The sequence below is a fragment of the Carcharodon carcharias genome, chromosome 18, assembly GCF_017639515.1.
Source record: "Carcharodon carcharias isolate sCarCar2 chromosome 18, sCarCar2.pri, whole genome shotgun sequence".
In the NCBI taxonomy this organism is placed as follows: domain Eukaryota; kingdom Metazoa; phylum Chordata; class Chondrichthyes; order Lamniformes; family Lamnidae; genus Carcharodon; species Carcharodon carcharias.
In genome coordinates this window covers 17585170-17612808 of record NC_054484.1, presented here as the reverse complement: position 1 = coordinate 17612808, position 27639 = coordinate 17585170, and the positions used below count along the sequence as shown (strand labels likewise).

At 44.0% G+C, this 27639-nt stretch overlaps 1 protein-coding gene across 1 annotated transcript in view; it reads left to right on the top strand.

The window, feature by feature from the left end:
- Nucleotides 1-27639, top strand: part of cyyr1 (cysteine/tyrosine-rich 1) — a 56076-nt gene that overhangs the window by 21550 nt on the left and 6887 nt on the right. Inside the window, exon 4 of the mRNA XM_041210849.1 lies at nucleotides 9105-9262. Coding sequence (XP_041066783.1) covers nucleotides 9105-9262 — 158 coding nt within the window. The remainder of the gene's footprint in view (nucleotides 1-9104; nucleotides 9263-27639) is intronic.

The window sequence follows — 27639 nt, the reverse complement described above, 5'->3', positions numbered from 1 at the left end:
ACAGCTGCAGAAACATAGAAACATAGGAACTAGGAGCAGAGGTAGGCTATTTGGACCTTCGAGCCTGCTCCGCCATTCAATCTGATCGTGGCTGATCCTCCATCTCAACGCCATATTCCTGCTTTCTCTCCATACCCCTTGATGCCCCTAATATCCAAAGATTTGTTAATTTCTTTCTTCAATATACTCAATGACCCAGCCTCCACAGCCTTCTATGGTAGAGAATTCCACAGGTTGATCACCCTCTGAGTGAAGAAATCTTTCCTCATCTCAGTCCTAAATGGCCTGCCCCATATCCTAAGACTGTGGCCCCTGGCTCTAGACTCCCCAGCCAGGGGAAACATCCTCCCTACATCCAGTCTGTCTAGCCCTGTTAGAATTTTATACACTTCAATCAGGTACCCTCTCATTCTTCTAAACTCTAACGCATACAGGCCCAGTCGAACCAATCTCTCCTCATACGACAGTCCTGCCATCCCCGGTATCAGCCTAGTGAACCTTCGATGCACTCCCTGCATGGCAAGTATATCCTTTCTTTGGTAGGGAGACCAAAACTACACACAATACTCCAGGTGTGGTCTCACCAAGGCCCTGTATAACTGCAATAAGACATCCTTACTTCTGATCTCAAATCCCCTTGCAATGAAGGCCAACATACCATTTGCGTTCCTAACTGCTTATTACACCTGCCTATTTACTTTCATTGACTGGTGTAAAAGGATTCCCAGATCCCTTATCCATATTTCCCAATATATCACCATTTAAATAATACTCTGCTTTTCTGTTTTTCACACCGAAGGGTATAACTTAACATTATCCATGTTATAATGCATCTGCCATGTGTTTGCCCACACATACAACTTGTCTACATCATCCTGAAGGCTCCTTACATCCTCCTCACAACTCACAATCCCTTCCAGTTTTGTGTTATCAGCAAACTTGAAAATATTGCATTTGGTTCCCTCATCCAAGTCACTTATATATATCATGAATAGCTGGGGCCCAAGCACTAATCCCTGCGATACACCACTAGTCACCGTCCCGCCACCCAGAAAAAGACCCATTTATTCCCACTCTCTGTTTCTGGTCTGTCAACCAATTCTCAATCCATGCCAGTATATTACCCCCAATCTTATGTGCTTTAATTTTGCCCACTAGCCTCTTATGTGGGATCTTATCAAAAGCCTTCTTGAAATCCAAATACGCCACATCCACTGGTTCCCCCTTATCTATTCTACTAGTTACATCCTCAAAAAACTCCAGTAGATTAGTTAAGCATGATTTCCCTTTCATAAACCCATACTTAACCCATTGGGAGTAATTGTTCCCCATTATAATTTCCTCCATTTCTGACTATAAGGGACCAATGTTTGTCTTCGCTAATCTTTTTCTCTTCACATATGTATAGAAGCTTTTACAGTCAGTTTTTATGTTCCTTGCAGGTTTACTCTCATACTCAATTTTCCCCTTCTTGATCAATCTTTTTGTCCACTTTTGCTGAATTCTAAACTGCTTTCAATCCTCAGACTTGCTGCTTTTTCTGGTAATTTTATATGTCTCCTCTTTGGATCTAATACTATCCCCAATTTCTTTTGTGAGCCATGGCTGAGCCACCTTTCCTGTTTTATTTTTGCACCAGACAGGAATGAATAATTGTTGTAATTCATGCATAAGCTCCTTCAATATTAGCCATTGCCTCTCCACTGTCAACCCTTTTAGTACGGTTCCCCAATCCATCATTGCCAACTCATGCCTCATACCCTTGTAGTTCCCTTTATTTAGATTCAGGACTGTAGTTTTGGATTCAACTTCTTCACTCTCCATCCTAACGAATAATTTTATCATTTTACGGGCCCTCTTCCCCAAGGGGAACAACAAGATTGTTAATTAATCCTTTCTCACTGCACAATGCCCAGTCTAGGATAGCCTGCTCTCTAGTTGGTTCCTCAACGTATTGGTCTAAAAAAACCATCACGTACACACTCCAGGAAATCCTCCTCCACAGTATTATTGCTAGTTTGGTTTGTCCAATCTTTATGTAGATTAAAGTCACCCATGATTACAGTTGTACCCTTATTGCATGCATCTCTAATTTCTTGCTTAATGCCTTCCCTTACATCTCCAATACTGTTTGAAGGCCTATAGACAACGCCCATCAATGTTTTCTGCCTCTTGGTGTTTATTTCCACCCAAACAGATACCGCATCATGATTTTCCGAGTCAATATTCTTCTTCGCTATTGCATTGATTTCCTCCTTTACTAACAAGGTTAGCCCACCTCCGTTCCCTAATTGTCTATCCTTTCTAAATATTGAATGCCCCTGGATGTTCAGTTCCCATCCTTGATCACCCTGCAGCCATGTCTCTGTAACTGCACTATATCATAACCATTTATATCTATTTGCGCTGTTAATTCATCTACCTTATTGCAAATACTCCGCACATTAAGTTACAATGCCTTTAGACTTGTCTTTTTAACCTTGTTAGTCATCTTAGCTTTATTTTGCACTATGACCCCATTAGTTTTTCACCCTTGTTTTTTCTGCCTTCCACTTTTGCTCCTTACAGTTTTATCTTTTGTTTCTATCCTTGTTTCCCCCTCCTCTGTCTCCTTGCTGAGGTTCCCATCCCCCTGCCATTCTAGTTTAAACCCTCCCCAACCGCACTAGCAAACACCACCCCCTCCCCCCCCCCTCCCCCCCACACCCCGAGGACATTGATCCCGGTCCTGCCCAGATGCAACACGTCCTGGTCCCACCTTCCCCAAAACCTGTCCCAATGTCCCAGGTATCTGAAACCTTCCACCCTACACCATTTCTTCAGCCACGTATTCATCTGATATATCCTGTTATTTCTAGTCTCACTAGCATGTGGCACTGGTAGTAATCCTGAGATTACAACCTTTGAGGTGCTACTTTTTAATTTATGTCTTAACTCCCTATATTCAGGTTGTAGGACCTCATCCCTTTTCTCAGCTATGCCGTTGTACCAACATGTACCACGATCACTGGCTGTTCACCCTCCCCCTTCAGAATGCCCTGAAGGCTCTCCGAGACATCCTTGATCCTAGTACCAGGAGGCAACATACCGTCCTGAAGTCTCTTTTGCAGCCGCAGAAATGCCTGTCTGTTCCCCTTACTATTGAATTCCCTACCACTATAGCCCTGCCACTCTTCTTCCCCTCATCTTGTGCAGCAGAGCCACCCATGGTGCCATGGACTTGGCTCCTGCTGCTTTCCCCTGAGAAGTTGTCACCCCCCAACATTATCCAAAATGGTTTTTCTGTTAGAGAGGGGGACGGCCACAGGGAACTACTGTACTACCTGCCTTCCTCTACTCTACCTGGTGGTCAGCCATCCCCTTTCTGCCGGTTCAGTCTTTACCTGTGGTGTGACCACCTCACTGAACATGCTGTCCCCAATAATCTCAGCTTTGCGGATGCTCCAGCTCTGAAATGTAGTTAGCCAGTATCTGCAGCTGGACACACGTTCTGAACACATGGTCGCCAGAGACACTAGAGTTATCCACGACTTCTCACATAGCGCAGGAGGAGCATATCATGAGTGCAGGCTCTCCTGCCATGACTTCCCTTTAGGTTAAGTTCGTTAGTTACTCCCTTTAAAGAATACTATTTACGCTAGGGGCCTATTCCACTCCAAACACTCCCACCATAGTCCAAAGTCCTCACCTTATTTTGTTTAAGTTAATGGACAGCAGCAGTTTAATTAGTAGAAAAAGTAGAAGCAGAAGTACTCACTTGACCCTACTTACCAATCACATGCCTCCACTGTGTCGCATCACTTTTTGAATTATGACATCCTCACACCACTTTCAGCCCCGAGTCTCCCCGGAACTCTCGCTCTATCCTCAAGCCGCTTTTAGTCCCGAGTCGCCCTAGAACTCCCGCTCTGTCCTTGCGCCGCTTTCAGCCCCAAGTCCAACTCCCGCTCTTTTTAAATCTCAACTCTGACTCTCAGTTCCTGCTCTTTTTAAATCTCCACTCTGACTCTCAGTTCTTGCTCTTTTTAAATCTCCCCTCTCTCAGTTCCCGCTCTTTTTAAATCTTACAAAGGCTGCCCCTCCTCTTGCACTGCCTCCCGGTCCCGGTCTGGGGGACCACCAGCTGTTTGATCTGCTCCGCCACTCTCGCGCTGTTTACCTGTCTGAAACACATGTCTGATCCCCTGACTATTGAATCCCCTATTACAATTGCTCATCCACTCCTCTTCCTCCCCTCCTGTCCAGTTGAGACACCTGTGGTGCCTGATTTACCCTGCCTCCTTTTTAACCTATATGGTCCTGCACTATAGATGTTAGCCTCAGAATTTTCAGGGGTAAAAACCTGACTTTCAAACTCCATATTGGTGTCAAATAGAGACCTGCAGCACAATCCCAGAGAAGAGATTGATTGGCCAGAGCCTGGGATAATTGGAAAGTAGTGGATTTGGTTAATTGGCTATTCTCTTCAGGACTGCCTAAATGGGCCAGTGTGAAGCATGGTGAAAGATCTGGATATATATAAAGCAATGGGTGTCCTGCACATAGGAAACAGAAGCAATATGGAGAGCAGTCAATACCAATGATTCCAGTATTACCCAAAACAACTGCGATTGTCCTATAATCCCTTGTCAATCAGCATTCCAAAACTTCCCATGTCTGCATTATACCACCACCACCGTGGAGGTACTATTTTATTAGAGATAAATAGGCAGGTTTGTTACTCGTTGCTATAGAAATAATTCACAAAGCACCTAATTGGCACCCATTGTAAAGTGAGTTAAGATATAGGTCCAGCCACACATTGGATGAATCATTTTTTCTCCTGCCCTGCTCTCATGTTCTCCTAATTAAATGTGAACTTTATACCATTATTTCTCATAGTGTGAAAAGTCTAAGAATACTGTTCACTGAGAAGGAAGTATAATTGATTTAATAGTATTATTTTCAGTCTTTGCTCAGTTTAATATCTGCATTCTCATTGAAATCATCAGCAAGTATTTCTTTATCACTTACCTTATCCTGATCTGCATTCTGGAAGTGTACTATTTAAAAGCTGAAACAGAAGATCCCTTTAAACTCTTAATGTATTGCCTTAGAGATTGTTGTGTACCAAGGCAAAGTGATAATAGGACTTGTGGGAGCCTGCCTTCGCAATTTTTATATAAGGAGAGTCCTTGGCTGGGTGGATAATGTATGTCCATTTTCTGTCATTAGAATGGAACACAGGTGAGTGAAGCAAAATGATTGAACCAACCTTAAAGAAGAGGGTCATTTAGAGGAACAATGTCTCTCGCTAAATGCCATATCTGATCAGTGCTTACATAAATAGTTATATCCCTGCCTAAAATGATTCATTTTTACAGAGATTGTTGCTAATGATCTTCATTTGCACGTTCCTGAAGATAATCATTTATTCTAGGATTTGGCTTTAAGGAAAGGCAGTTAGACTGATATAGTGCCTTGTTATATCTCTCAGAATGTGTGTCCCTTACAATTAATTACTTTGGTTACCCAATTAACCAAATCCACTCCTTTCCAAGTATCCCAGGCTCTAGCCGACCCATCTCTTCTTTGGGATTGTACTAGGAGGATCTCTACTTGCCTCCGATAAGCAGTCTGAAAGTTAGTGTCTTTTCCCCTGAGAAACTTGAGTAATGGTCCAAAGCCGATATTGGTTGTAGAGGAAATGGTAAATCTAGGAGCAATCATTAAGGGATACCAAGCAAAAGGAAGAGAATGAATTTGAAGGACATGGTGCATTGAATTTTAATTACTACCTTACAAGATTTGGAAATAAAGGAATAACATGTTTGATATTTAGAAATTTGGAGGACCAAAGTAAGAAACTTCTGGCGTGTACTGGTCTTCTGCTGTCAGCAAAGATTGAAAATTGAAAAATTATTGTCATAATCAGAAGTTGGAGGCGAGAGGCTGCTCATTCTTGGAGGACGCATGGGAACACCACCACTCCAAGGTCTTCTCCAAATTATACACCATCCCAAATTGGAAATTTATTGCCATTGCTTCATCGTCTCTGGGTCAAAACCCAGAACTTCCTACCTAACAGCACTATGGCTGTATCTACACCACACAGACTGCAGCAGTTTAAGAAGGTAGTTCAGCATCATCTTCTCAAAGGCAATTAAAGGTGGGCAATATATGTTAGCTTTGCCAGTGTTGTCCATATACCTTCAATGAATAAAAATAAATAGCTGAATATAGTCCTGTTTTCACCTGACATCTACACAAGGCATTTGCTAGCAGGTATTTCTGAATAGTCAGGAACAAAAATTGTAGTTCAATTCCCCCTGCCCCTCCTTAGTGTACGGGGCAATAAGGCCAGTTTTAGCATCTTTGCCATCCTAGCTGAAGATCTGGAAATGAACATGGAATCTTCTGAACTTTATGGATTAATTTACATTCTGAATGCTTAACAATTAAACCATCAGGAAAACTATAACTGTGCCATATATGCCATACAGATAGAGTTCTCCTGCTTTTCTTGTATCTGCCAAGGCTTATCTGCCCTAGAGAACACTTTAATAAGACGTCACTGTTCCACATTATAATGCCAGTTTCAGAACCTCTTACACAGCTTTCATGGGGCACAGCTCCCAGCTTAAAACACACAAAATGATCTGTAACTGCAATTTACTGCAGTGCTGTTGCTAATTGCGAAAAATAAAGTATAGCAACCAGACAGTACTGCTAAGTATCTAGTGAACCAAGTCAATTCTTTCAATCTATAATAATAATAATACAGTTTTTGTCTGTCTGGGCTGTTTTGATCAGCATATAAATAATAAGCGGATACTAACAGGATGGATTGGGCAGATTAGGGGTAAAAGGAGACCTATGCTTGGTGGCAGATGGCATGGCTGAGATACTAAATGAAAACATTGCATCCATCTTCACCAAGGAAAAAGATGCTCCCAAATCATGCTGACAGGGAGTTGGTTGCGGTATTGGATTGGCTAACAATTGATAAGGAGGAAGTTCTAGAAAGGCTGGCCATTCTTAAAGTCTCCAAGATCAGGTAGAATACATTTGAGGATGCTAAGGGTGGAAATTGCTGAGGTACTGGCCATAATGTTCCAATGTTCCTTAGAGATTGGGGGGGTGGGGGCTGGCAACTGGAGAATTGCAAATGTTACACCTCTGTTTTAAAAAGGGTGTAAGGAAAGCAACAACAGACCAGTCATGTTAATCTCAGTGATGGGAAAGCTTTTAGAAATAATAATCTGGGACACAAATAAGTCACTTGGGTAATTGTGGATTGATTAAGGAATTGCAGCATGGATTTGTTGAAGGCAAATTATGTTTACCTAACTTGATTGAATTTTTGATGAAGTAACAGAGAGGGTTTATGAGGGTAATATTTCTAATGTGGTGCATATGGACTTTCAAAAGGTGTTTGATAAAGTGCCACAAACTGTAATTTTATGAATATAATACATACCCAAATATTAGAAGCACTCTCATTTTTGTGAGCTAAGTTAATTTGCCTTATCATCATGTATCATAAATATTTATCATTTAAAATGTTTGTACAGACTTAACTTGGGCCAGTAAGGTACATATGCAAAGCGTTCATAGAGCTCCTGTCTGAGTATGCTCAGATTTGAAGCCAATCAGTTTCTTTCCAGGAACAGATAGATTAACATGAAAAAGTGTGGTGCCTATCAAACCAATCACCCTAGCTGAATCTGCTTGCTAATCAGTTATTTTCATTAATGGAGCAATTCCTTATAGTGGGCTGCCTTTTATAAAGCAGGATTTGTAGCTTTGACTATCGAACATAGTGATAACTAGCTTTCATTTCCAAATATTTCTAAGTGGGCTTTAATCCATGTAAATAAATGTAAAAAGAATATTAAGACTTAGCTTCTTGATCATTTCTTTCAAAAATTAAGTTTATAAATGTTAAAAATTACTTAAAACAAGAGACGATTCTCAGTTATGCCTTAGAAACAGGAAGAATTTAAAAGAAATACCATTGAAAAGCAACATTTCTAGCAAGTATGCATTACCATTCACAATGTCCGGAAAAGATGTTCTTGACAGGCTGAAAAAAAATTTTGATTTGTTACCATGTATAATATGCACCCTAAGTTTTAGTAGGAAAATACACATTATATTTGGAAAATTATGTTAATAGACTTGGCAGCAAAGTTGAAGCCCGTGGAATAAAAGAGACAGTGGCAACACGGATACAAAGATGCTTGAGTGACAGGATACAGAATTGTGGTGAATGGATGCTTTTTGGAGATGGTTAGCATTAGGAAACTGAAAGCTGTTAAAGTGGCAGAGTGGGCCAAATTTAATGCCCTCCCCCGAGGGGAGTTTGGCAGCAGGGGGGCATTTCATTGGGTAACTTTGGTGAATGCAGTAGCAGCTCCAGCGTCACAACATGAGAGAGGAAGAGACAGAGTAGGAAAGGAAAGAGAGAGAGAGACAGAGTGGAAAGGAGAGAGAGACAGGCACACAGAGTGGGAAAGGAAAGTGTGACACAGAAACTGTGCTACTCGGGGCTTGTTTGGGTGATTTAGTGCTAATTTTAATGTATTTCTGTTATATTCAGTGATTTATTTTATTTTGCAAGTTATTCCAGCTGGGAATGCACAGTTCTGCACATACGGTACAGTATTTCAACTTGTACATTGGATTTTCAGAACAAGAAATGTCTGAAGGAACCTAACTCCGGCTTTATCATTGATTCCTATGGGACCTTTATGATTCACATCAAGTTGTTTTGCTTAAAGTCACGATTTTCAGGAACGCAACCACAACTTTAAGTGAAGACTTACTGTATTCCTGATACTGTCCCAGCTGTTATCAACTAATTTGGCACAAGCTAGGAACCAAACCTGAAATCTTCTGGTTCTACATAGTTTAGTACTCACAGTGCATTTTCCCACTCAGCTGTTGAGGGAGCTTTTAAATGAATTTTAACAAACTGCCCAAATGAGGAAATCTTTACAATTGTATAAGAACCAAAATGCTAACCAATATTTTTGTTGAAGTTGCAACAGTTTGATATTTAGTGGTGCACATGCATTTCCAATTACATCTCCATCTTTCGGTAACTATTCTTTCTTTTGCAGAGGCACAGCAATAGCAGGTGTCGTACTTGGGATTGTCTTTCTCATGGGAGTGGTTGCAGGAATAGCCATTTGTATCTGCATGTGTATCAAAAACAGCGGGAGCACACGTGTGGGCGTAATACAGGCATCTCACATCAATTCTGTCAATCGATTCACTGGTAAGAAACAAAATATCAGCAGGGTTTGGCTTGAACAATAACTTATTGAATCTGAGCACTCGTTTTTATCGATCCAACTTTTTCTGAGTCACTGCCTATCTTTTCATTTATCCATTTCTATATATTGGAGCTCCACTCTATTGTTAACCTCTCCTAATCTATCTTTTTCTTTTTGGAATTTAGTGATTACTAGATAAAAATAAAATAAGTTCATTGAGTTCACCTTCTACCATCCTGATAGTCACTTGATGCAACAGTAATGGAGTTGTTGACTAATCATGGCAATTAATATTTTGTTCCAATTGGAACTGTGTCTTTCACTTAAGGCAAAATGAAGGGGAGGGGGGTGGGGGTCATGTGACCTGTTCTGAAGCTTGCCTGACAGTAAGCCTGAGTGGTTTGATTGTTAGAGGTCAAAGGAGGACTTAGATGGTTTTACTGGGAAGAAGGTGCAAGGTATTTATGCTTGGAACATTGGCAGCAGCCTGTACATTAACAGTGAAAACTGAGTCTCCAAAGTTCCAGGAAAATGTTGAGAATGTTTGATTATGAACAGTTGTGCTTTACACTGTTCCTTTATCTCTAAGATAAAAGAGAGTGAAAGTCAAGAATAACTAATCAGCCTTTCTACCTGAATGCAAGACTAATGTGTTTCACGCCGCCATGGGGAAGAGTGCAGAGGAAGCCATTTTTGAGATCAGGTTTCAGGTTTTCCTACAAATCGATGAATATTACAGACAGATAGCAGTTTTGCCTGCTCAGCAGAAAGAAAAGACTGCTCGGCTTTGCAAACTACCATAGATGGATATGGGAAGAAGACGGTCTCTCGTGAAAGAGACGCATTCCACAGCCATCTAAGGTGAGCCATCTAAGGGGAAGAATCATTTGGACAGATTTATTGTTGCTAGTGGACTTAGCAGACTCTCTGAAAACTAAGAGAAGTGCCTGGAGATGGTCACTTGAAGTTACTACTTGAGGAAATGGGGATACTTGAACTCATTGGAAGCTGGGAGCAACTGTGGACTGTTTGCTATAAGGACTGTAATTCCATGGAGAGTATGATGTGAAATAAGTATAAAAGTCTACACTGGAGTGCAGCTTTGGGCTGCATTAGTGTGCTTAAGTCAGAGTTTGGTGAGAGAGGGAATTCATTGAATGGGCAAGGAGAGATCCTTTCATTTTCTACCTTTTCTCAGTCAGAAGAGCGGTAGCCTTGATAAGTAGGACCTGGTGAGTATTTCTTCTGTCCTTAATATTCTCTACAGTACAGGAAGTAAAAATAAAGTGCGTAATTTATAAGGAAATCATGGCAGGACAGCTCGGCCAAGTGGGATGCTCCTCCTGTATGCAGTGGGAAGTCAGAGGCACTTCCAGTGACTAGGGCAACCACATGTGCAGGAAGTATCTCCAGCTGCAGCTATTTGATAGTCACACTTTGGAGCTGCAGCTGCAGCTGGAGTCACTGTGGAGAATCAGCCAGGATGAGATCTTCATGGATAACACATACAGTGAGGTGGTCACACCACAGGTAAAGAGTCCATAGGCAGAAAGGGAATGGGAGAGTGCCAGACTGAGTACTATGCAGGCAGTGCAGGAATCCCTTGGGTCCATCTCCATCTCTAACAGATTTTCCGTTTAGGATACTGCTGGGGGAGATGGTTTCTCAGGGAAATGCAGCAAGAGTCAAGTCCTAGGCACTAGGAGTGGCTCAGCTGCACAGGGGGAGAGATAAAAGAGTGGGAGAGCAATAGTGATAGGGGATTTTATCATAAGGGCAACAGATAAACGTTTCTGTGGCTGCAGACATGACACCAGGATGGCATGTTACCTCCCTGGTGCCAGGGTCAAGGATATTACTAAGTGGCTGCAGGACATTCTGAAGGGGGAGGGTGACCAGCCAGAGGTCATGGTCCATTTCAGTTCCAATGACATAGGTAAAAAGAGGGATAAGGTTCTGAAAGCAGAATGTAGGGAGCTGGGAAATAAATTAAAAAGCAGGACCTCAAAGGTAGTAATCCCAGGATTATTGCCAGTATCACGTGCCTGCGAGATTAGGAATCAGAGAATAGACTAGATGAGTGAATGGAGAGATGGTCCAGGAGGGAGGGATTCAGATTCTTGAGGCATTGGGACCCATTCTGGGGAAGATGGGAGCTGTATAAGTTGGACGAGTTGCATCCCAGCAAGACTGGGACCAAAATCCTCGCAGGGGTATTTGCTAATACTGTAGGGTGGGTTTAAACTAGATTGGCAGAAGCAATGGGAACCTGAGCGGGGACACAAGAGAGAGAATCAAAGATAGGAATGAAAGACAGTAAAGTAGAAAGCAAAAGTGGAAGGTAGAGGAAACAAAGGCGACCAGCAAATAGGGCCATAGTACAAAAATTTGTAAAAATGTTTAAAAAAAAACTCTAAAGGCACTCTATCTGAATGCACAGAGCACTTGCAACATGGTAAACCAATTAACAGTGCAAATACATGTAAATTGGTACGATATGATTGCGATTATGGAGACATGAGGTGGAATTTTCCATGCCCATTTGGCATTGGGCATGCTTGGTGGCATGGGTGGACAAAACGACGTCATGAAACCAGTTTGCAATCAGTCCACCCAGCCTGTCGATAGCAGGCCACGTTTCCCACCATCAGACATTGGGAACCTAATTGTAATACATCTGCATATCATTATAAGGCTAGGCCACCAGAATCATCTCCCCACGCTGGATCATCTGCCCACGTCACACCGACGTGTTTCACAATAGCATAAATAAGGCGGGCACTTGGGCTGCACATTGAGGGGGATTTGGAGGTGAGTGCACAGTAACATTGCACAGTGCTCGCCCAGGTTGCCTGTTGGACTTCAAGGTTGAAGCTCTTTGGAGGCAGGGGGTGTGCGGGCAAGAGCTGATATGTGGTTGAAGTGACTTGGGGGTGGAGGGGGGCAAGGGCTGTCCTACGGTTGAGGCAACCTGGGGGTGGGGGCAAGGGCTGCCCTGCGTTTGAGGCAATTTGAGGGTGGAGGCAAGGGCTGCCCTGAGGTTGAAGTAGTGCACAAGCACGTATGGGGTGGGGGGTTGGGAAGGAGCCATGCAATAGGGAAACCTTATATAAAGTAACCATTCGTCTGCAGCTCAGACAGTTCAGACACAGCCACATTGATTTAGGCGGAGTCAGGTCTCCAGCTTATCTGCCCACTCAAGCAACGCAAAGGCATGGAAGTGCCACAAAGTGCTCCAGAGCTGTTCAATTGCAGCATGGGTTATGAGAATGCCTGCACCTGAGCTGAGACTACAGCATGCAGTCCAATGGGTAAGGCTGCTGCCAATTAGTCAGGTGGCAGATGGTTGGGGTTTCGGGCAGCCATGCAGAGCACTAATCTCTGGCCATCCAAGTGGTGGCCATCACTCCCCGGGGTGTGTTAAGGGGCCTTCAGACTTAACCAAGACAGGTTCTTAATATACCCAAGCTACCAATGTATTTCCCTCTTTCATCCTGCAAGTACACCAGGACCATGGAGCCTCATGGCATACAGAGAGCAGAGTCGATATAGAAGAGAGCGACGGAGGTGCCTGGCTGCGCAGAGGGAGGGGCAGCCTCCTCAGGAAGAAGGGGTGGCTGGGGCTCCCACATACGCCACTGAAGAGCCACAGCAAGCCGTTGTTGGTTGGCACCAAGCTAGATCCAGTGTCTATAGATGCTGCCTTTCATTCCTACAGATGACCAACAACCAGTGTCGCCAAAGACTGCACAAGTCTAGGGAACTGGTCAGTCACATCTGCCGGCTACTACAGGATTTGGCGCCACGGGGACATGGAGGGCATCCTCTGCCAGTGGCCGTGAAAGTGGCCACGGTGCTCAACTTTTACACCAGTGGCTCCATTCAAGGATTCGCAGATAACTTCCGCGGGATATCATAGGCCTCAACCCACAAATGCATCCATGAGGTCACCGATGCCATCTTCACGAGGGCACAAAACTTTATGCATTTTGCCTGCGACCAAGAGAGCCAGGATGCAAGAGCGACTGGATTTGCCCAGATCTCGGGTTTCCCAAAGGTGCAGGGTGCGATCAACTGCACTCATGTGGTGCTCAGATCTTCATCACAATAAGGGGTCAATTATGTCAACCACAAAGGCTTCCATTTGCTGAATGTGCAGCTGGTGTGTGACTGAGGTGATCCTGAGGTCAACACTGGTAGGATGGCAGCCGCCATGGAGACCCTGGTGGAGGACGTCACTCCTACTCTGCTGCGCAGGCTGAACTCGATCGCCAACACCATAGTTGGTTCCCAACAACGCATCCTGCAGGTATGTGCATCGTTTCCAATTCCTACATTCTCAGTCGGTAACAGATCCCTGACATCTTCCAGGGTCCACAGAGGCGGGCAGGGTTGGTTCCTGGGGAACAAGGGCAACCTGCAGAGGATAAAAGCAAAAAACTGCGGATGCTGGAAATCCAAAACAAAAACAGAAACAGAAATACCTGGAAAAACTCAGCAGATCTGGCAGCATCGGCGGAGGAGAGCACAGTTGACGTTTCGAGTCCTCGTGACCCTTCAACAGAACTCGAGGACTTGAAACGTCAACTGTGCTCTCCTCCGCCGATGCTGCCAGACCTGTTGAGTTTTTCCAGGTATTTCTACCTGCAGAGGATGTGGCTGATGATACCTGTGCGGTGGCTTCAGACTGCAGCAGAGCGAAGATATAATGAGGCTCATGCTGCAACTCACAACTTGGTGGAGCAAACCGTCAGGATGCAGAAAATGAGATTCCAGTGCCTGGACCGGTCTGGTGGAGCCCTGCAATATAGTCCACAGAGGGTGTCATGCATTGTCGTCACCTGCTACACCCTTTACAACTTGGTGCTGCAACGGGGAGAGGAGCTAGCTAAGGAGGAGATGCAGGAGCTGGAGGTCTCCTCCGATGAGGAGGATGTCGATGATGATGAAGGTGAGGAGGTCCTCGAAGGCGACGATGATGAGGGTGAGGCCCTCGCACTGGCCAGAAAAGGCAGCCGCGCTCAGGAGGCCCTCATAGCTTCTATATTTGAGGAGGATAATGATGACACGCAGTGAGGAGACACCATGGATCCTCACATTGCATCTATGAACGTTTAACTCCATTCTGACATAAGGCGGCGCACATACCCTCTGTGATCATGTGCCTTTCATTGAGATGCAGCGGAGGCCCAATAGTCGCACGATTGCAGGATGATGATGATGATATGCAGTGAGGACACTTCATGGATCTTCACATAGCCTCTGTGAATATCTGACTCTTGCCTGGTCGAGGGCTGCTCGCTTACACTCTGTGATCAGGATCATACGGAGAAGCAGCCATGAAACTTTAGAAGCACCTGATCCTATGCCCATCTTCAGCATCTGACTCCTTCAGGAGCACATCACTGGTCACAGATGCTGAAGAAATGGGGGCCAGTCCCACCTTAAAGGTGCTGACAGCACACAGAAAATGACGGAACTCTGACCCCTGCCCATGACATTCTGGCAGCAATGACAAGCACAGTTGAGGTGCAGGCATCACTAATATATCCAGGTGAGGCCAAACCATCACTTTGGTCTGAAGGCTCCACAAAGCACAGGGAAGAGGCCCTGCACTGACACACCTGTGTTTATCTTGTGCAGAAAGATTTCACATCTGAGTGACATGAACACTGCTCATCAGAACAACGAGCCATAGGCAGGGAGTCCTTCTTGGGAATCTATTTACAATGGTGAATATTATGTACAAATGATTAACAGCTGTGCCCAGGCTGTGCTACTACATCTTCTTAACTTTCCTAACCCTGCCACTCCGTCTTGTTGTTTCCCGGACATCCACAACAAAGGTGGAGCCAGCCTGCTGACTGCTACGCCTTGTGATGACCTTGGTGGGCATCCTCTGGAGGACTGAGACTTGGAGGCCTGCTTTTGGAGTCCTAGCTGTGTGGCAGTGGCACCCTCCATGGCCTGTGAAGCAGGAGCTGCAGAGGCCACAGGAAAAGGGGTTTTGGATGAGCTGGACACTCCAGAGTCACCTGGATGGATGGCCTCCTGTGGGGTACACCTGCTGATCTTCCTCCCTATAGGTGCCAGCTGGCCCCTGGCTGACTCCTTGAGGAGAAGGGGTAGCTAGAGTGAGATCGGCTGCCCTCCAGCCCTCTCATGTACACATTGTTGGGAACCAACTATGGTGTTGGCGATCGAGTTCAGCCTGCACAGCAGTGTAGGAGTGACGTCCTCCACCAGGGTTTCCATGGCGGCTGCCATCCTACCAGTGTTGACCTCGGGATCACCTCAGCCTAAAGGCGAACAGACTCCTCCACATGCATTGCAGTTTGAGGAGTGCACCAGGCTTCGCTTCCTGATATTCCCGAGCTTGCCTTTGCAGCTCCAGCAACTGTGACATGACCAAGTCCAGAGGCTCGACATATGATTCGAACTCAGCAAATGTCTGGCCTCCAGCAGTCATCCGAGTGCTGGGGAGCTGGGAAGTCACTACTGCCACCTGTTGTGGATCAGAAAGTGCAATGAGCTCACCAGATTGTGATCCCAAGGCAACTCTAAAGCTAGGACCCACCGAGGTGTGTGTCTCACCGCTGGTAGAGGGTGTGGGTGAGCACTGTGATGGGACTTCAAGGAGTGTGCCTTCAGATTTCTCTTCAGAGGTCTCTTCGGGGCTTGATTGGAAGCCCTGGGTCATGCACTGCATCGGCTGTTTAGCAGATGTGCCTGCGAAAGCAAGAAGAGATAATTAATGCATGGCAGTAGCCTTTGAAACAGGACACATCACTCACAGCCTGGTTGTCAGATGGATGTTGCATTGCCAGATCCTCACTTTGTACAGCAGTGCTGACCTCACCATCTGCTCAGGACCAGTCCAGATCCTTGCCAGCCAACTAGATGGCTCTGTTTCCAAAGTCCATGAAGACCTTGATTTCAGGCATTCGTCCATGAATGTGACCTCTCCCTCTTGTTGTGTGCCAGCTTGTCCTGCATGAATAGAGATGGAGAGAGTGTAATCAGGATGCTTGCCAGGCCGGATGACAAGGATGCCTAGCATGTCTGGCTGGTGTGTGGTCCCATGGAGTGGATGAGGACAATGAAGGTGTGTGTGAGAGAGTGAATGGTGATGTCCCTTGAACTGGCAGTGAGTGAGGGTCTTGTGGATATGTGATGGGTTAGTGAGTGTATGAGTTGAGAGTGATGAGAAGAGTGACCTACCCTGGCGGAATGAAGAAGATCATTTGTACTCTGCGACACAGGGTGGCTGTCCTCCTTTGCAGGACGTTGGTGCTGACCACCGTTGCCACCACCTCCCAAGTTGGATTTGGTGATGTTGCTGCCATTCTGCAGCCAGAGCCAGGGTCAAGAACATCATGGCGGGCCTCCATGGCATCTAAAAGGCACATGAGGGGTGCATCATTGCACCTGGGGGTTGTAGTCTTTTTGCCTTTTGGGACCATGTCTTCCATGCAGCAGTGCTGGGCTGGAAGCACTGAGAGATGAATGTGCGGCTGCACTTTAAATATACTGCCTGATGAAGTGGTGAGGTGATGGTGTGGCAGGCGAATGAGAGCCCACTCAGCATGGAAACGGCATGTTTCCCGGGAATACATATTTAATGAGGTGGGTTTGGGATGATACAGCGTGAGAAGCCGCCATTGCAGCCGGTGGGTAAAACATCGTATTACCCGCCCTCTACCACACTTAGTGCAAATCTGGGACAATGCCACTCATAGCTACAGGGTGACCAGGGCTGGGAACTGAATATCCAAGAGTAGTCAATATTTTGGAAGGACAGGCAAAAAGGAAAAGAAGGTGGCACAGTGCTGTTCATTGGGGATGAAATCAGTGCAAGAGTGCGAGAGGATGTTGGATCAGAAAATCTAGATCTAGAATCAGTGTGGGTGGAGCTAAGAAGCAACAAGGAGTGGAAAACATTAGGGGGAATTGTCCATAGGCCTCCAATCAGTAGTTGTAAGAGAGGAATGGCATTAAACAGGAAATTCGGGATGCATGTAATAAGGGTGCCACAGTAATCATGGGTGATTTTAATCTACATATAGACTGGGCTAACCAAATTAGTGATAATACTGTGGTAGAGGAACTTCTGGAGTTTATACGAGATGGCTTTTTCAGAACAGTATGTTGAGGAACCGATGAGGGAACAGGCTATCCTAGATTTGGTATTGCGCAATGAATGAGAAGGGGTTAATTAACAATCTTGTTGTGCAGAGTCCTTTAGGGAACGGTGACCACAACATGGTAAAATTCTTTATTAGGATGGAAAATGAAGTAGCCTGATCTGAAACTAGGGTCCTAAATCAAAACAAAGGAAACTACGAAGGTATGAGGTGTAGTTTGGCTAAGATAGTTGGGGAACTTCATTAAAAGGCATGGCAGAGGATAGGCAATGGCTAATATTTAAGGAAAGAATGTATGCATTGCAACAGTAATACATTCCTTTCTGGTGCAAAATCACAACAGGAAAAGCAGCCCAACCTAACTAAGGATAGTATTAGATCCAAAGAAGAGTCATATAAAGTTGCTAGAAAAAGTAGCAAGCCTGAGGATTGGGAGAGTTTAGAATTCAACAAAGGAGGACCAAGAGATTGATTAAGAGGGGGAAAATATATTATGAGAGTAAACTTGCAAGGAACATAAAAGCAGACTGTGAAAGCTTCTATAAGTATGTAAAAAGAAAAAGGTTAGTGAAGATAAATGTAGGTCCATTACAGTCCGAAACGGGAGAATATATTATAATAGAGAACAAGGAAATGGCAGAGCAATAAACAACTACTTTAGTTCTGTCTTCATGGAGGAAGACACAAATAACTTCCCAGAAATGCTAGGGAACAAAAGGTCTAGTGAGAAGGAAGAATTGAAGGAAATTAGTATTACCAAAAAAACTGCTAGAGAAATTCATGGGACTGAAAACCAATAAATCCCTAGGGCTTGATAATCTACATCCCAGGATATTAAAGGAGGTGTCCATGGAAATAGTGGATGCGTTGGTTGTCATCGTCCAAAATTCTGTAGATTTTGGAACAGCCCTGGCAGATTGGAGGGTTGCAAATATAACTAACTATTTAAAAAAGGAGGGAGAAAGCAGTAAATTACAGACTGGTTAGTCAAACATAAGTAGTAGGGAAAATGCTAGAGTCTATTATAAAGGATGTGATAACTGGACGTCTAGAAAATATCAACAAGAATTTATGAAAGGGAAATCATGTTTGACAAACTTACTGGAATTTTTTGAGGACGTAACTAGCAGAATAGATAAGGGAAAGCCAATGGATTTGGTGTATTTGGATTTTCAGAAAGCTTTTGATAAAGTCCCACTTAAGAGGTTAGTGTGTAAAATTAAAGCACATGAGGTTGGGGGTTGTATATTGGCATGGATTGAGAATTGGTTAGTGGACAGGAAACAGAGAATAGAAATAAATGGGTTTTATTCAGAGTGGCAGGCGGTGACCAGTGGGGTACCGCAGGGATCAGTGCTTGGGCCCCAGCTATTCACAATATATATCAATGATTCGGATGAGGGAACCAAATGTAATATTTCCAAGTTTGCTGGTGAAATGAAACTTGGCGGGAATGTGAATAGTTAGGAGACTGTTAAGAGGCTTCAAGGCAATTTAGACAGGTTGAATAAGTGGGCAAATACATGGCAGATTCGGTATGATGGGGATAAGTGTGAGGTTATGCACTTCAGTAGGAAAAACAGAATGACTGTATTATTTAAATTGTGATAGACTGGGAAATGTTGATGTACAAAGGGACCTGGATGTCCTTGTACACTAAACACTGAAAGGAAACATGCAGGTGCAGCAAGCAGTTAAGAAGGCAAACGGTATGTTGGCCTTTATTTCGAGAGGATTTGAGTACAGGAGTAAGGATATCTTACTGCATCTTTAAGGGCTTTGGTAAGACCACACCTGGAGTATTGTGTGCAGTTTTGGTCTCCTTACCTAAGAGAGGATATATTTGTTTTGGAGGGAGTGTAGCGAAGGTTCACCAGACTGATTCCTGGCATGGCAGGATTGTCGTATGAGGAGAGATTGGGTTGACTTGGCCAGTATACACCAGAGTTTAGAAGAATGAGGGGGAATCTCATTGAAACCTATAAAATTCTGACGGGGTGGAAAGAGTGGATGCAGGGATGATGTTTCCTCCGGCTGGGGATGCGAGAACAAGGGGTCTCTGTCTCAGGATATAGAGTAGGCAATTTAGGACTAAGTTGAGGAGAAAATTCTTCACTAAGAGGGTGGTAAATCTGTGCAATAGAATCACAGAATCAAGGGTACATGGCATATAGGAAGGACAAGAAGCTAGGAAAACATGGAAAGTTGCTCTGTTAATTAAGGATAATATTGGTACAATAGAGAGAGAGATGACCTTAGTTCTGGAGATCAAGATATAGAATCAGTTTGAACAGAGATGAGAAATAGTAAAGGTAGGAAATCACTTGTGGAAGTGGGTCATAGGCCCCCTAACAGGAATCACACTGCAGGATGGGGTATACAGGATGAAATATTGAGGACTTGTGAGAAAGGTATGCTGATATTCATGAGTGATTTTAATCTACATATAGACTGGACAAATCAGTTTGGCAAAGGTAGCCTGGATGAATAGTTCACGGATTATTTTTGGGATAGTTTCTTAGAGCAGCATGTTTTAGCACCAACCACAGCCTATACTAGATCTGGTAATGTGCAATGAGACACTATTAATTAAAACCTCATAGCAAAGGTGCCCCTGGGTAACAGTGATCACAATATGATTGAATTTCACATTCAGTTTGAGGAGGAAAGGAGTGGATCTAAGACTAGTGTTTTAAACTTGATTAAGGGCAATTATGAGGTCATGAATACAGAGCTGGCTAAAATGAACTGGGATATTAGCTTAAGGGATAGGTCAGTAGAGATGCTGTGGCAGACATTTAAGAAGATATTTCAGAATACTCAGAAAAGATACATTCCAGTAAGAAAGAAAGACTCTAAGGGAAGGACACACCATCCATGCCTAACTAAAGAAGTTAAAGATAATATCAATTTGAAACAAAAGGTGCATAATTCCGCAAAGATGAGTGACTGATCAGGAGATTGGATAGAATATAAAGAACAGCAAAGGATGACTAAAAGATTAACAAGGAGGGAGAAATTAGAGTATGAGAGAAAGCTAACTAGAAATATAAAATGAGATAGTATGAGTTTCTATAGGTATTTAAAAAGGAAAAGAGTAAATTAAGTGAGCATTGGTCCTCTAGAGAGTGAGAATGGGAATTAATAATGGAAAATAAGGAATTAGTGGATGAATTGGGCAGATATTTTGTGTTTGCCTTCATGGTAGAGGATATAAATAACATCCCAGAAATAATTGTGAATCAGGAGGTGAAAGGAACTTAAAACAATTATAATCACCAGGGAAAGGATACTGAGAAAATTATTAGAACTAAAAGCTGACAAGTCCCCAGGTCCTGATGGACTTCAGCCTAGGGTCTTAAAATAAGTAGCTGCTGAGATAGTAGATGCATTGGTTTTAATTTTCCAAAATTCCCTAGATTATGGAAAGGTCCCATCAGATTGGAAAATAGCGAATGTGACTCCTCTATTCAAGAAAGGAAGGAGAAAGAAAGGAGGAAACTACAGGCCAGTTAGTTTAACATCTGTCGCAGGGAAATGGCTGGAATCTATTATTAAGGAGGTGATAGCAGGGCACTTGGAAAATCTCCATGCAATCAAGCAGAGTGAACCTGGTTTTGTGAAAGGGAAATCATGTTTGACTAATTTATTGGAGTTCTTTGAGGAAGTAACAAGCAAAGTGAATTAAGGAGAGCCTGTGGATGTGTTGTACTTAGATTCCCAGAAGGCATTTGACAAGATGCCACATCAAAGGTCACTATGCCAAATAAGAGTTCTTGATGTCGGGATAGAATGGATAGAATCACAGAATCTTTACAGTGCAGAAGGAGGCCATTCAGGTCTGCACTGGCTCACTGAAAGAGCATTCTACCTAATCCCACTCCCCTGCCTTATACCTGTAACCTTGCACATTATTTCTTTTCAGATAGTAATCCAATTCCCTTTTGAATACCTCGATTAAACCTGCCTCCACCACCCTTTCAGGAAGTTTGTTCCAGACTCCAACCACCCTCTGAGTGAAAACATTTTTCCTCACATCATTTCTACTCCTTTTGCCTATTATTTTGAATCTGTGCTCTCTAGTTCTTGATGTATTCTTGAGTGGGAACAGTTTATCACTATTTACCCCGTCCATACCCCCAGGATCTTGAATATCTCTACCAAGTTTCCTCTCAGCCTTCTTTTTTCCAAGGAAAACAGACCCAAGCTCTTCAATCTATTCTCATAGCTGCAGTTGTTTATCCCTGGAATCATTCTTGTGAATCTCCTCTGTACTCTCTCCAATGCCTTCACATCCTTCCTCAAGTATGGTGCCCACAACTGGACGCAGTACTCCAGATGAGGCCTAACTAGTGTCTTATACAAGTTTAACATGACCTTCTTACTCTTGTACTCAATGGTCCTATTAATAAAACCTAGGATACCATATGCTTTATTAACTGCTCTCTCAACATGCCCTGTAACCTTCAATGACTTATGTACGTATACACCTCCTTTGCAGTTTCTCCCTTATTTTATACTGTCTCTCAACATTCGTCCTGCCAAAATGAATCACGTCACACTTTTCCACATTGAACTTCATCTGCCATTTGTCTGCCAATCTATTAATATGTCTATGTCCTTTTGAAGGTCAAGACTATCCTCATCACAGTTGACAATGCTTCCAATCTTCATATCATCTGCAAATTTTGCACGCCACAGTCTAGGTCATTAATATAAATCAAGAAAAGCAAGGGTCCGAACACTGAACCCTGGGGAACTCCACTACAGACCTTCCTCCAATCTGAAAAACAACCATTTATCACTACTCTCTGTTTCCTGTCATTCAGCCAATTTCTTATCCAAGTGCCTACTTTCGCTTTTATTCTATGAGCTAGAATTTTGCTCACAAGTCTACTGTGTGGCACTGTATCAAATGCTTTTTGAAAGTCCAAATACACCACATCAACAGCATTGCCCTTAGCAATCTTCTCTGTTACCTCCTCAAAAAGCTCTAGCAAGTTAGTTAAACATGATTTTCCTTTAATGAATCCATGCTGGCTTTCCTTAATTATCCCACACCTGTCTAACTGACTATTGATTTTGTCCCGCACTGTAGTTTCCATAAGTTTCCCTACCACTGAAGGCACACTGCCGGCATTATCCTTGTACACCTTTTTAAACAAGGGTGTACCAGTCACAATTCTCCAGTCTTCCAGCACCACCCATGTGTCTAAAGAACACCGGAAGATTATCACCAGTGCCTCTGAAATTTCCACTCACCTCCCTCAGTATCCTTGGATGCATCTCATCCAGTCCTGGTACCTCATCAATTTTAAGTAAAGATAGCCTTTCTAATACCTCCTCCTTCTCAATTGTAAATTCCTCGAGTGTACCAGTTACCTCCTCTCTCACCTTGATCTGGGTAACATCCTCTTCTTTTGTGAAGACAGATGCAAAGTACTCATTTAATACCTCCGCTACTTCTGTCTTCACATGCAAATCTCCTCTCTTATCCCTAATTGGCCCTACCCTTTCTTTTACCACCCTTTTATCATTTACATGCTTATAGAAGACCTTGGGATTCCCTCTTATGTTAGCTGCTAGTCTCTTTCCATGCTCCCTCCTTGTTTTTCTGATTAGTTTTTTCACTTTTGCTCTGATCCTTCTATATTCAGCCTGATTCTCCATTGTATTTTCTACCTGACATCTGTCAAAAGCGTACTCTTCCTTTTCATCTTCATCTCTATTTCTCTCATCATCCAGGGTATTCTAGATTTATTTGTCCTACCTTTCCCCTTCAAGGGAATACACATTGACATTGCTTGCAATAGTATCTCTTTGAGGGTAGCCCATTGTTCAGCCGCCGTCTTCTCTGCCAACATTTGATTCTAACTCATCCGACTCAGATGCATTCTCATCCCATCGAAGTTGGCTTTCCCCAAATAATTATCCCTGCTCTGGATTGCTCCTTTTCCTTCTCCATGGTCAACCTAAACCTTATGATAAAATGGTCACTGTCCGCTAAAAAATGTTCTCCCACTGTTATTTGATCTGTTTGTGCCAGCTCATTCCCCAGAACCAGGTCCAACAGTGCCTGCCCTCTCGTTAGACCAAAAATATACTGCTGTAGAAAATTATCTTGAACACACTCCAGAAACTCTCACCCTCTTGTCCCTTTGCACTATTCCTATCCCAGTCTATATTTGGATAATTGAAGTCCCTCATTATAATTGTTCTATAATTCTTGCACCTCCCTGTAATTTCTTTGCAAATTTGTTTCTCTACATTCCTTCCGCTAGTTGGTGGTCCATATAATGCACCAATCAATGTTTTTGTACCTTCTTCATTCCTTACCTCTAACCAGAGAGATTCCATCCTTAACCCTTCTGGAACATCCTCTCTCTCCAGAGATGTAATACCACCCTTAATCAATACAGCTACTTCACAAACCACCGCACCACCTTCCCTCCCCCCGCCCCACCCATCTTTCTTCCTTTCCTGTCTCTCCTAAATACATTGTACCCAGAAATATTTAATGCCCAATCCTGCCCTTCTTAGAGCCAGGTCTCTGTTATAGCAATAATATCATAGTTCCATTTGTCAACCTGTGCCTGTGGTTCATCAATCTTATTAGCCACACTCTGTATGTTATCATACATGTACATAAATCCTGATTTAGGTGTTTTAACTTTCCCCCTTGCTCTGCCCCCATCTAATGACTTACTATAGCCCACTCTAGTTCTATCAAACTCTCCAAGTATTCTATTGACCTTGATACTACTCTCTGATCTATCCTCTTTTTGAATTAATACTTCTCTACTTCCCACTGCCAGTTCTTTTTTCTCTTCCGTGAATTTCCCCTCAAGTTCACATCTCCCTGCAAATCTAGTTTAAACCCTTCCTAACAACACTAGCAAACCTCCCCGTGAGAACATTAGTCCCAGTCCTGTTAAGGTGTAACCCGTGCTTCTTGTTTAGGTCCCACCTGCCCCAGAACTGGTCCCAATGTCTCAGAAATCTAAATCCCTCCCTCTTACTCCATTTCTCCGGACATGTATTGAACTGCTCAATCTTCCTATTCTTATGCTCACCAGCACATGGCACTGGGAGTAATCCTGAGATTACTGCTTTCAAGACCTTATCCCTTTTCCTGCCTATGTCATTGGTCCCAATATGGACCAGGAGCTTTGGCTGCTCACCCTCCCCCAAAAGAACGTCCAGCAGCCGCTCTTTGACATTCTTGACCCTGGCAAAAGAGAGGTAACATAGTATCCTGGAGTCGCATCTACGGCTGAATAAATGTCTGTCTGCTCCTCTAACTATGGAATCCTCTACCACTATGCATTTCTACACTTCTACCTCCCCTCTTGTGCAGCTGAGCCACCCGTGGTGCGACAAACTTGGTCCTTGCTACAGTCCCCTGAGGAAATATCTCACTCACCAGTATCCAAAACGGAAAAGCGGTTAGAGAGTGAGATAGCCTTGGGAGATTCCTGCATTACCTGCCTGTTTTTCTTAGATACTCTGTTGGTTAGCCATTCCCTCTCTGCCTGTGTACTTCTTAGCTGTGATTTGACCAGCTCTCTAAAGATGCTTTTGACGTAATCCTCAGCCTTGTAGATGCACCACAGTGACTCTAGCCGCCACTCAAGTCCTGCAACCCGGACATCAAGTTTCTGCAGCTGGTGACACTTCCTGTAGATATAGTCATTGAGGGCACTTTGTGCCTGCATGACTTCCCACATGATGCACATTCCACTGAGCTGCACTTAAACTTTATATAAAGTGTTTACTCACCTGTCACTTACCAGTCATTGTCCCTGCCCCCCTCGCGTTCTTTATGAAGTCTCACTGCTCTCTCCCTCTCGCGCTTTTTATAAAGTCTCACTGCTCTCCTTTCTCGCGTTCTTTATGAAATCTCGCTGCTCTCTCCCTCTCATGCCTCTTTCTGAAGTCTCGCTCTTTTTTAAAATGATGTCTCCCCGCTCTCCGTGCTCTTTTCAAAATGAAGCCTCCTCGCTCTCCGCACTCTTTTTAAAATGAAGTCTCCCTGCTCTCCATGCTCCTTTTAAAATGAAGTCTTCTCGTTCTCTGCGCTTTTTAGAATTAAGTCTCCTTGCTCTCCGCGTTCTTTTTTAAAATGAAGTCTTCCTGCTCTCCGTGCTTTTTTTTTGAAAATGAGGTTCCAGTGCCTCAACAGGTCTGGTGGAGCACTGCACTACAGACCACCAAGGGTATTATGCATCTTCATCGCTTGCTGCGCGCTGCACAACCAAAGGGGAGAGGACCTGGCTGAGGAAGAGATGGAAGAGCTGCATGTCTCCTACGATGAGGAGGACTTCGAAGGGGATGATGATGATGAGGTGAGCATGCCAGCAATGAGGCCATCGCACTGGCCAGACAAGGCAGGTGCACTCGGGAGCTCACATACCCTCAAGATTCATAGAGGATGATTGTGAAATGCAGCAAGGATAGTCTTGACATCCTCACCTTGCATCTGTGAACGCCTGACTCCAATGTGGCTGATGGCAGTGCGCATACCCTCAGTGCTCAGGTTCATGACATGGAGACACAATTGAGGCCCTAAGAGTCGCTAGATTCCAGGAAGATGATGATGACATGCAGTGAGGACACTCCATGGATCTTCACATAGCTTCTGTGAATGTCTGACTTCTGTCTGGCTGAGGGCAGCTCACTTGCGCTCTGTGATCAGGATCATGGAGACATAGCCGTGAAACTTTAAATGCACCGGATCCTTTGTCAGCCTTCAGCACCTGTTCCCTTCAAGAGCGCACCATCACTGGTCACAGATGCTGAAGAGATGTGGGGCCAGCCCCAGCCAGCCAGCTGAGAGCACACAGAGAGAATGACAGAACTCTGTGACACCCGCCCACGACATTCTGGCAACAATGACGAGCACCATCGAGGTGAAAGCATTATTAATGTGTCCAGTGAGTGTGAAGCCGGACCATCACTTTGGTCTGAAGGTTACACACTACACAGGGAAGAGGTCTGGGCTGAGACACCTGCTTTTATCTTGTGCAGAATCAAGGTTTCACATCTGAGTGACATGAACACTGCTCATCAGAACAAGGAGCCATAGGCAAGGAGGCATTCTTGGGAGTTTATTTACAATAGTGAACATTACATATAAGTGATTAACACCTGTGTCCAGGCTGTGCAACTATATCTTCTCAACCTTCCTAACTCTGCCGCTACGTCTTGGTGCTCCACTGACATCCATAGTGAGGTGGAGGCAGCCTGCTGACAGCTATGCCCTGTCTGCGAAAGCCTTGGCGGGCGTACTCTGGAAGGCCAAGACCCAGAGGGCCCTGGCTGCTTTTGGGGTCCTGCTGTGTGGCAGTGGCACCCTCCTCAGCCTGTGGAGCAGGCTGTGAATAGAAGATTCAAAAGGGAATTGGACTGTTAATTGAAAAGGAACAATGTGCAGGGTTACAGGGAGAAACCAGGAAATTGGCACTAGGTGAATTGCTCATCTGGAGAGCTGGTGCAGACACAATGGGCCGAATGCCTCCTTCTGCACCGCAACAATTCTGTGAATCTGTGATACTCATGGCCTTAACTCCACTGTACTGCCTGTCCCCATAACCCTTAACTCCTTGTAGATCAAAAATCGGTTTAACTTAGCCTTGAATATATTCAATGACTCAGCCAGAACATTTTCGTCATAAGTGAAGATATTTGCATAATGTTCAGCACCATTCATAACTCCTCAGATACTGAAGCAGTCTGTGTCCATATGCAGCTAGACCTGGACAAATTTCAGTCTTGAGCTTGTTTTTTTTCCATTCATGGGATGTGGGCATCTCCGGCTAGCATTTATTGCTCATCCCTAATTACCCTTGTTCAGGGGGCATTTAGAAATCAACCATTGTTGTGGGTCTGGAGTCACATGTAGGCCAGACCAAGTAAAGGACATTAGTGTACCAGATGGGTTTTTACAACAATTGGCAATGGTTTCATGGTCACCATTAGACTTTTAATTCCAGATTTTTATTGAATTCAAATTCCACCATCTGCCATGGTGGGATTTGAACCTGGGTTCTCAGAGCACCCTGGGTCTCTGGCATACTAGTCCAGGGACATACCACTATGCCACCACCTCCCCAGGGCTGGAAAGTGGCAGATAATATTCATGCCATACAAGTGCAAGGCAATGACCATCTCCAACAAGAGAGAATCTAACCATCTTCTCTTGACATTCAATGGCATTACCATTGCTGAAAACCCTA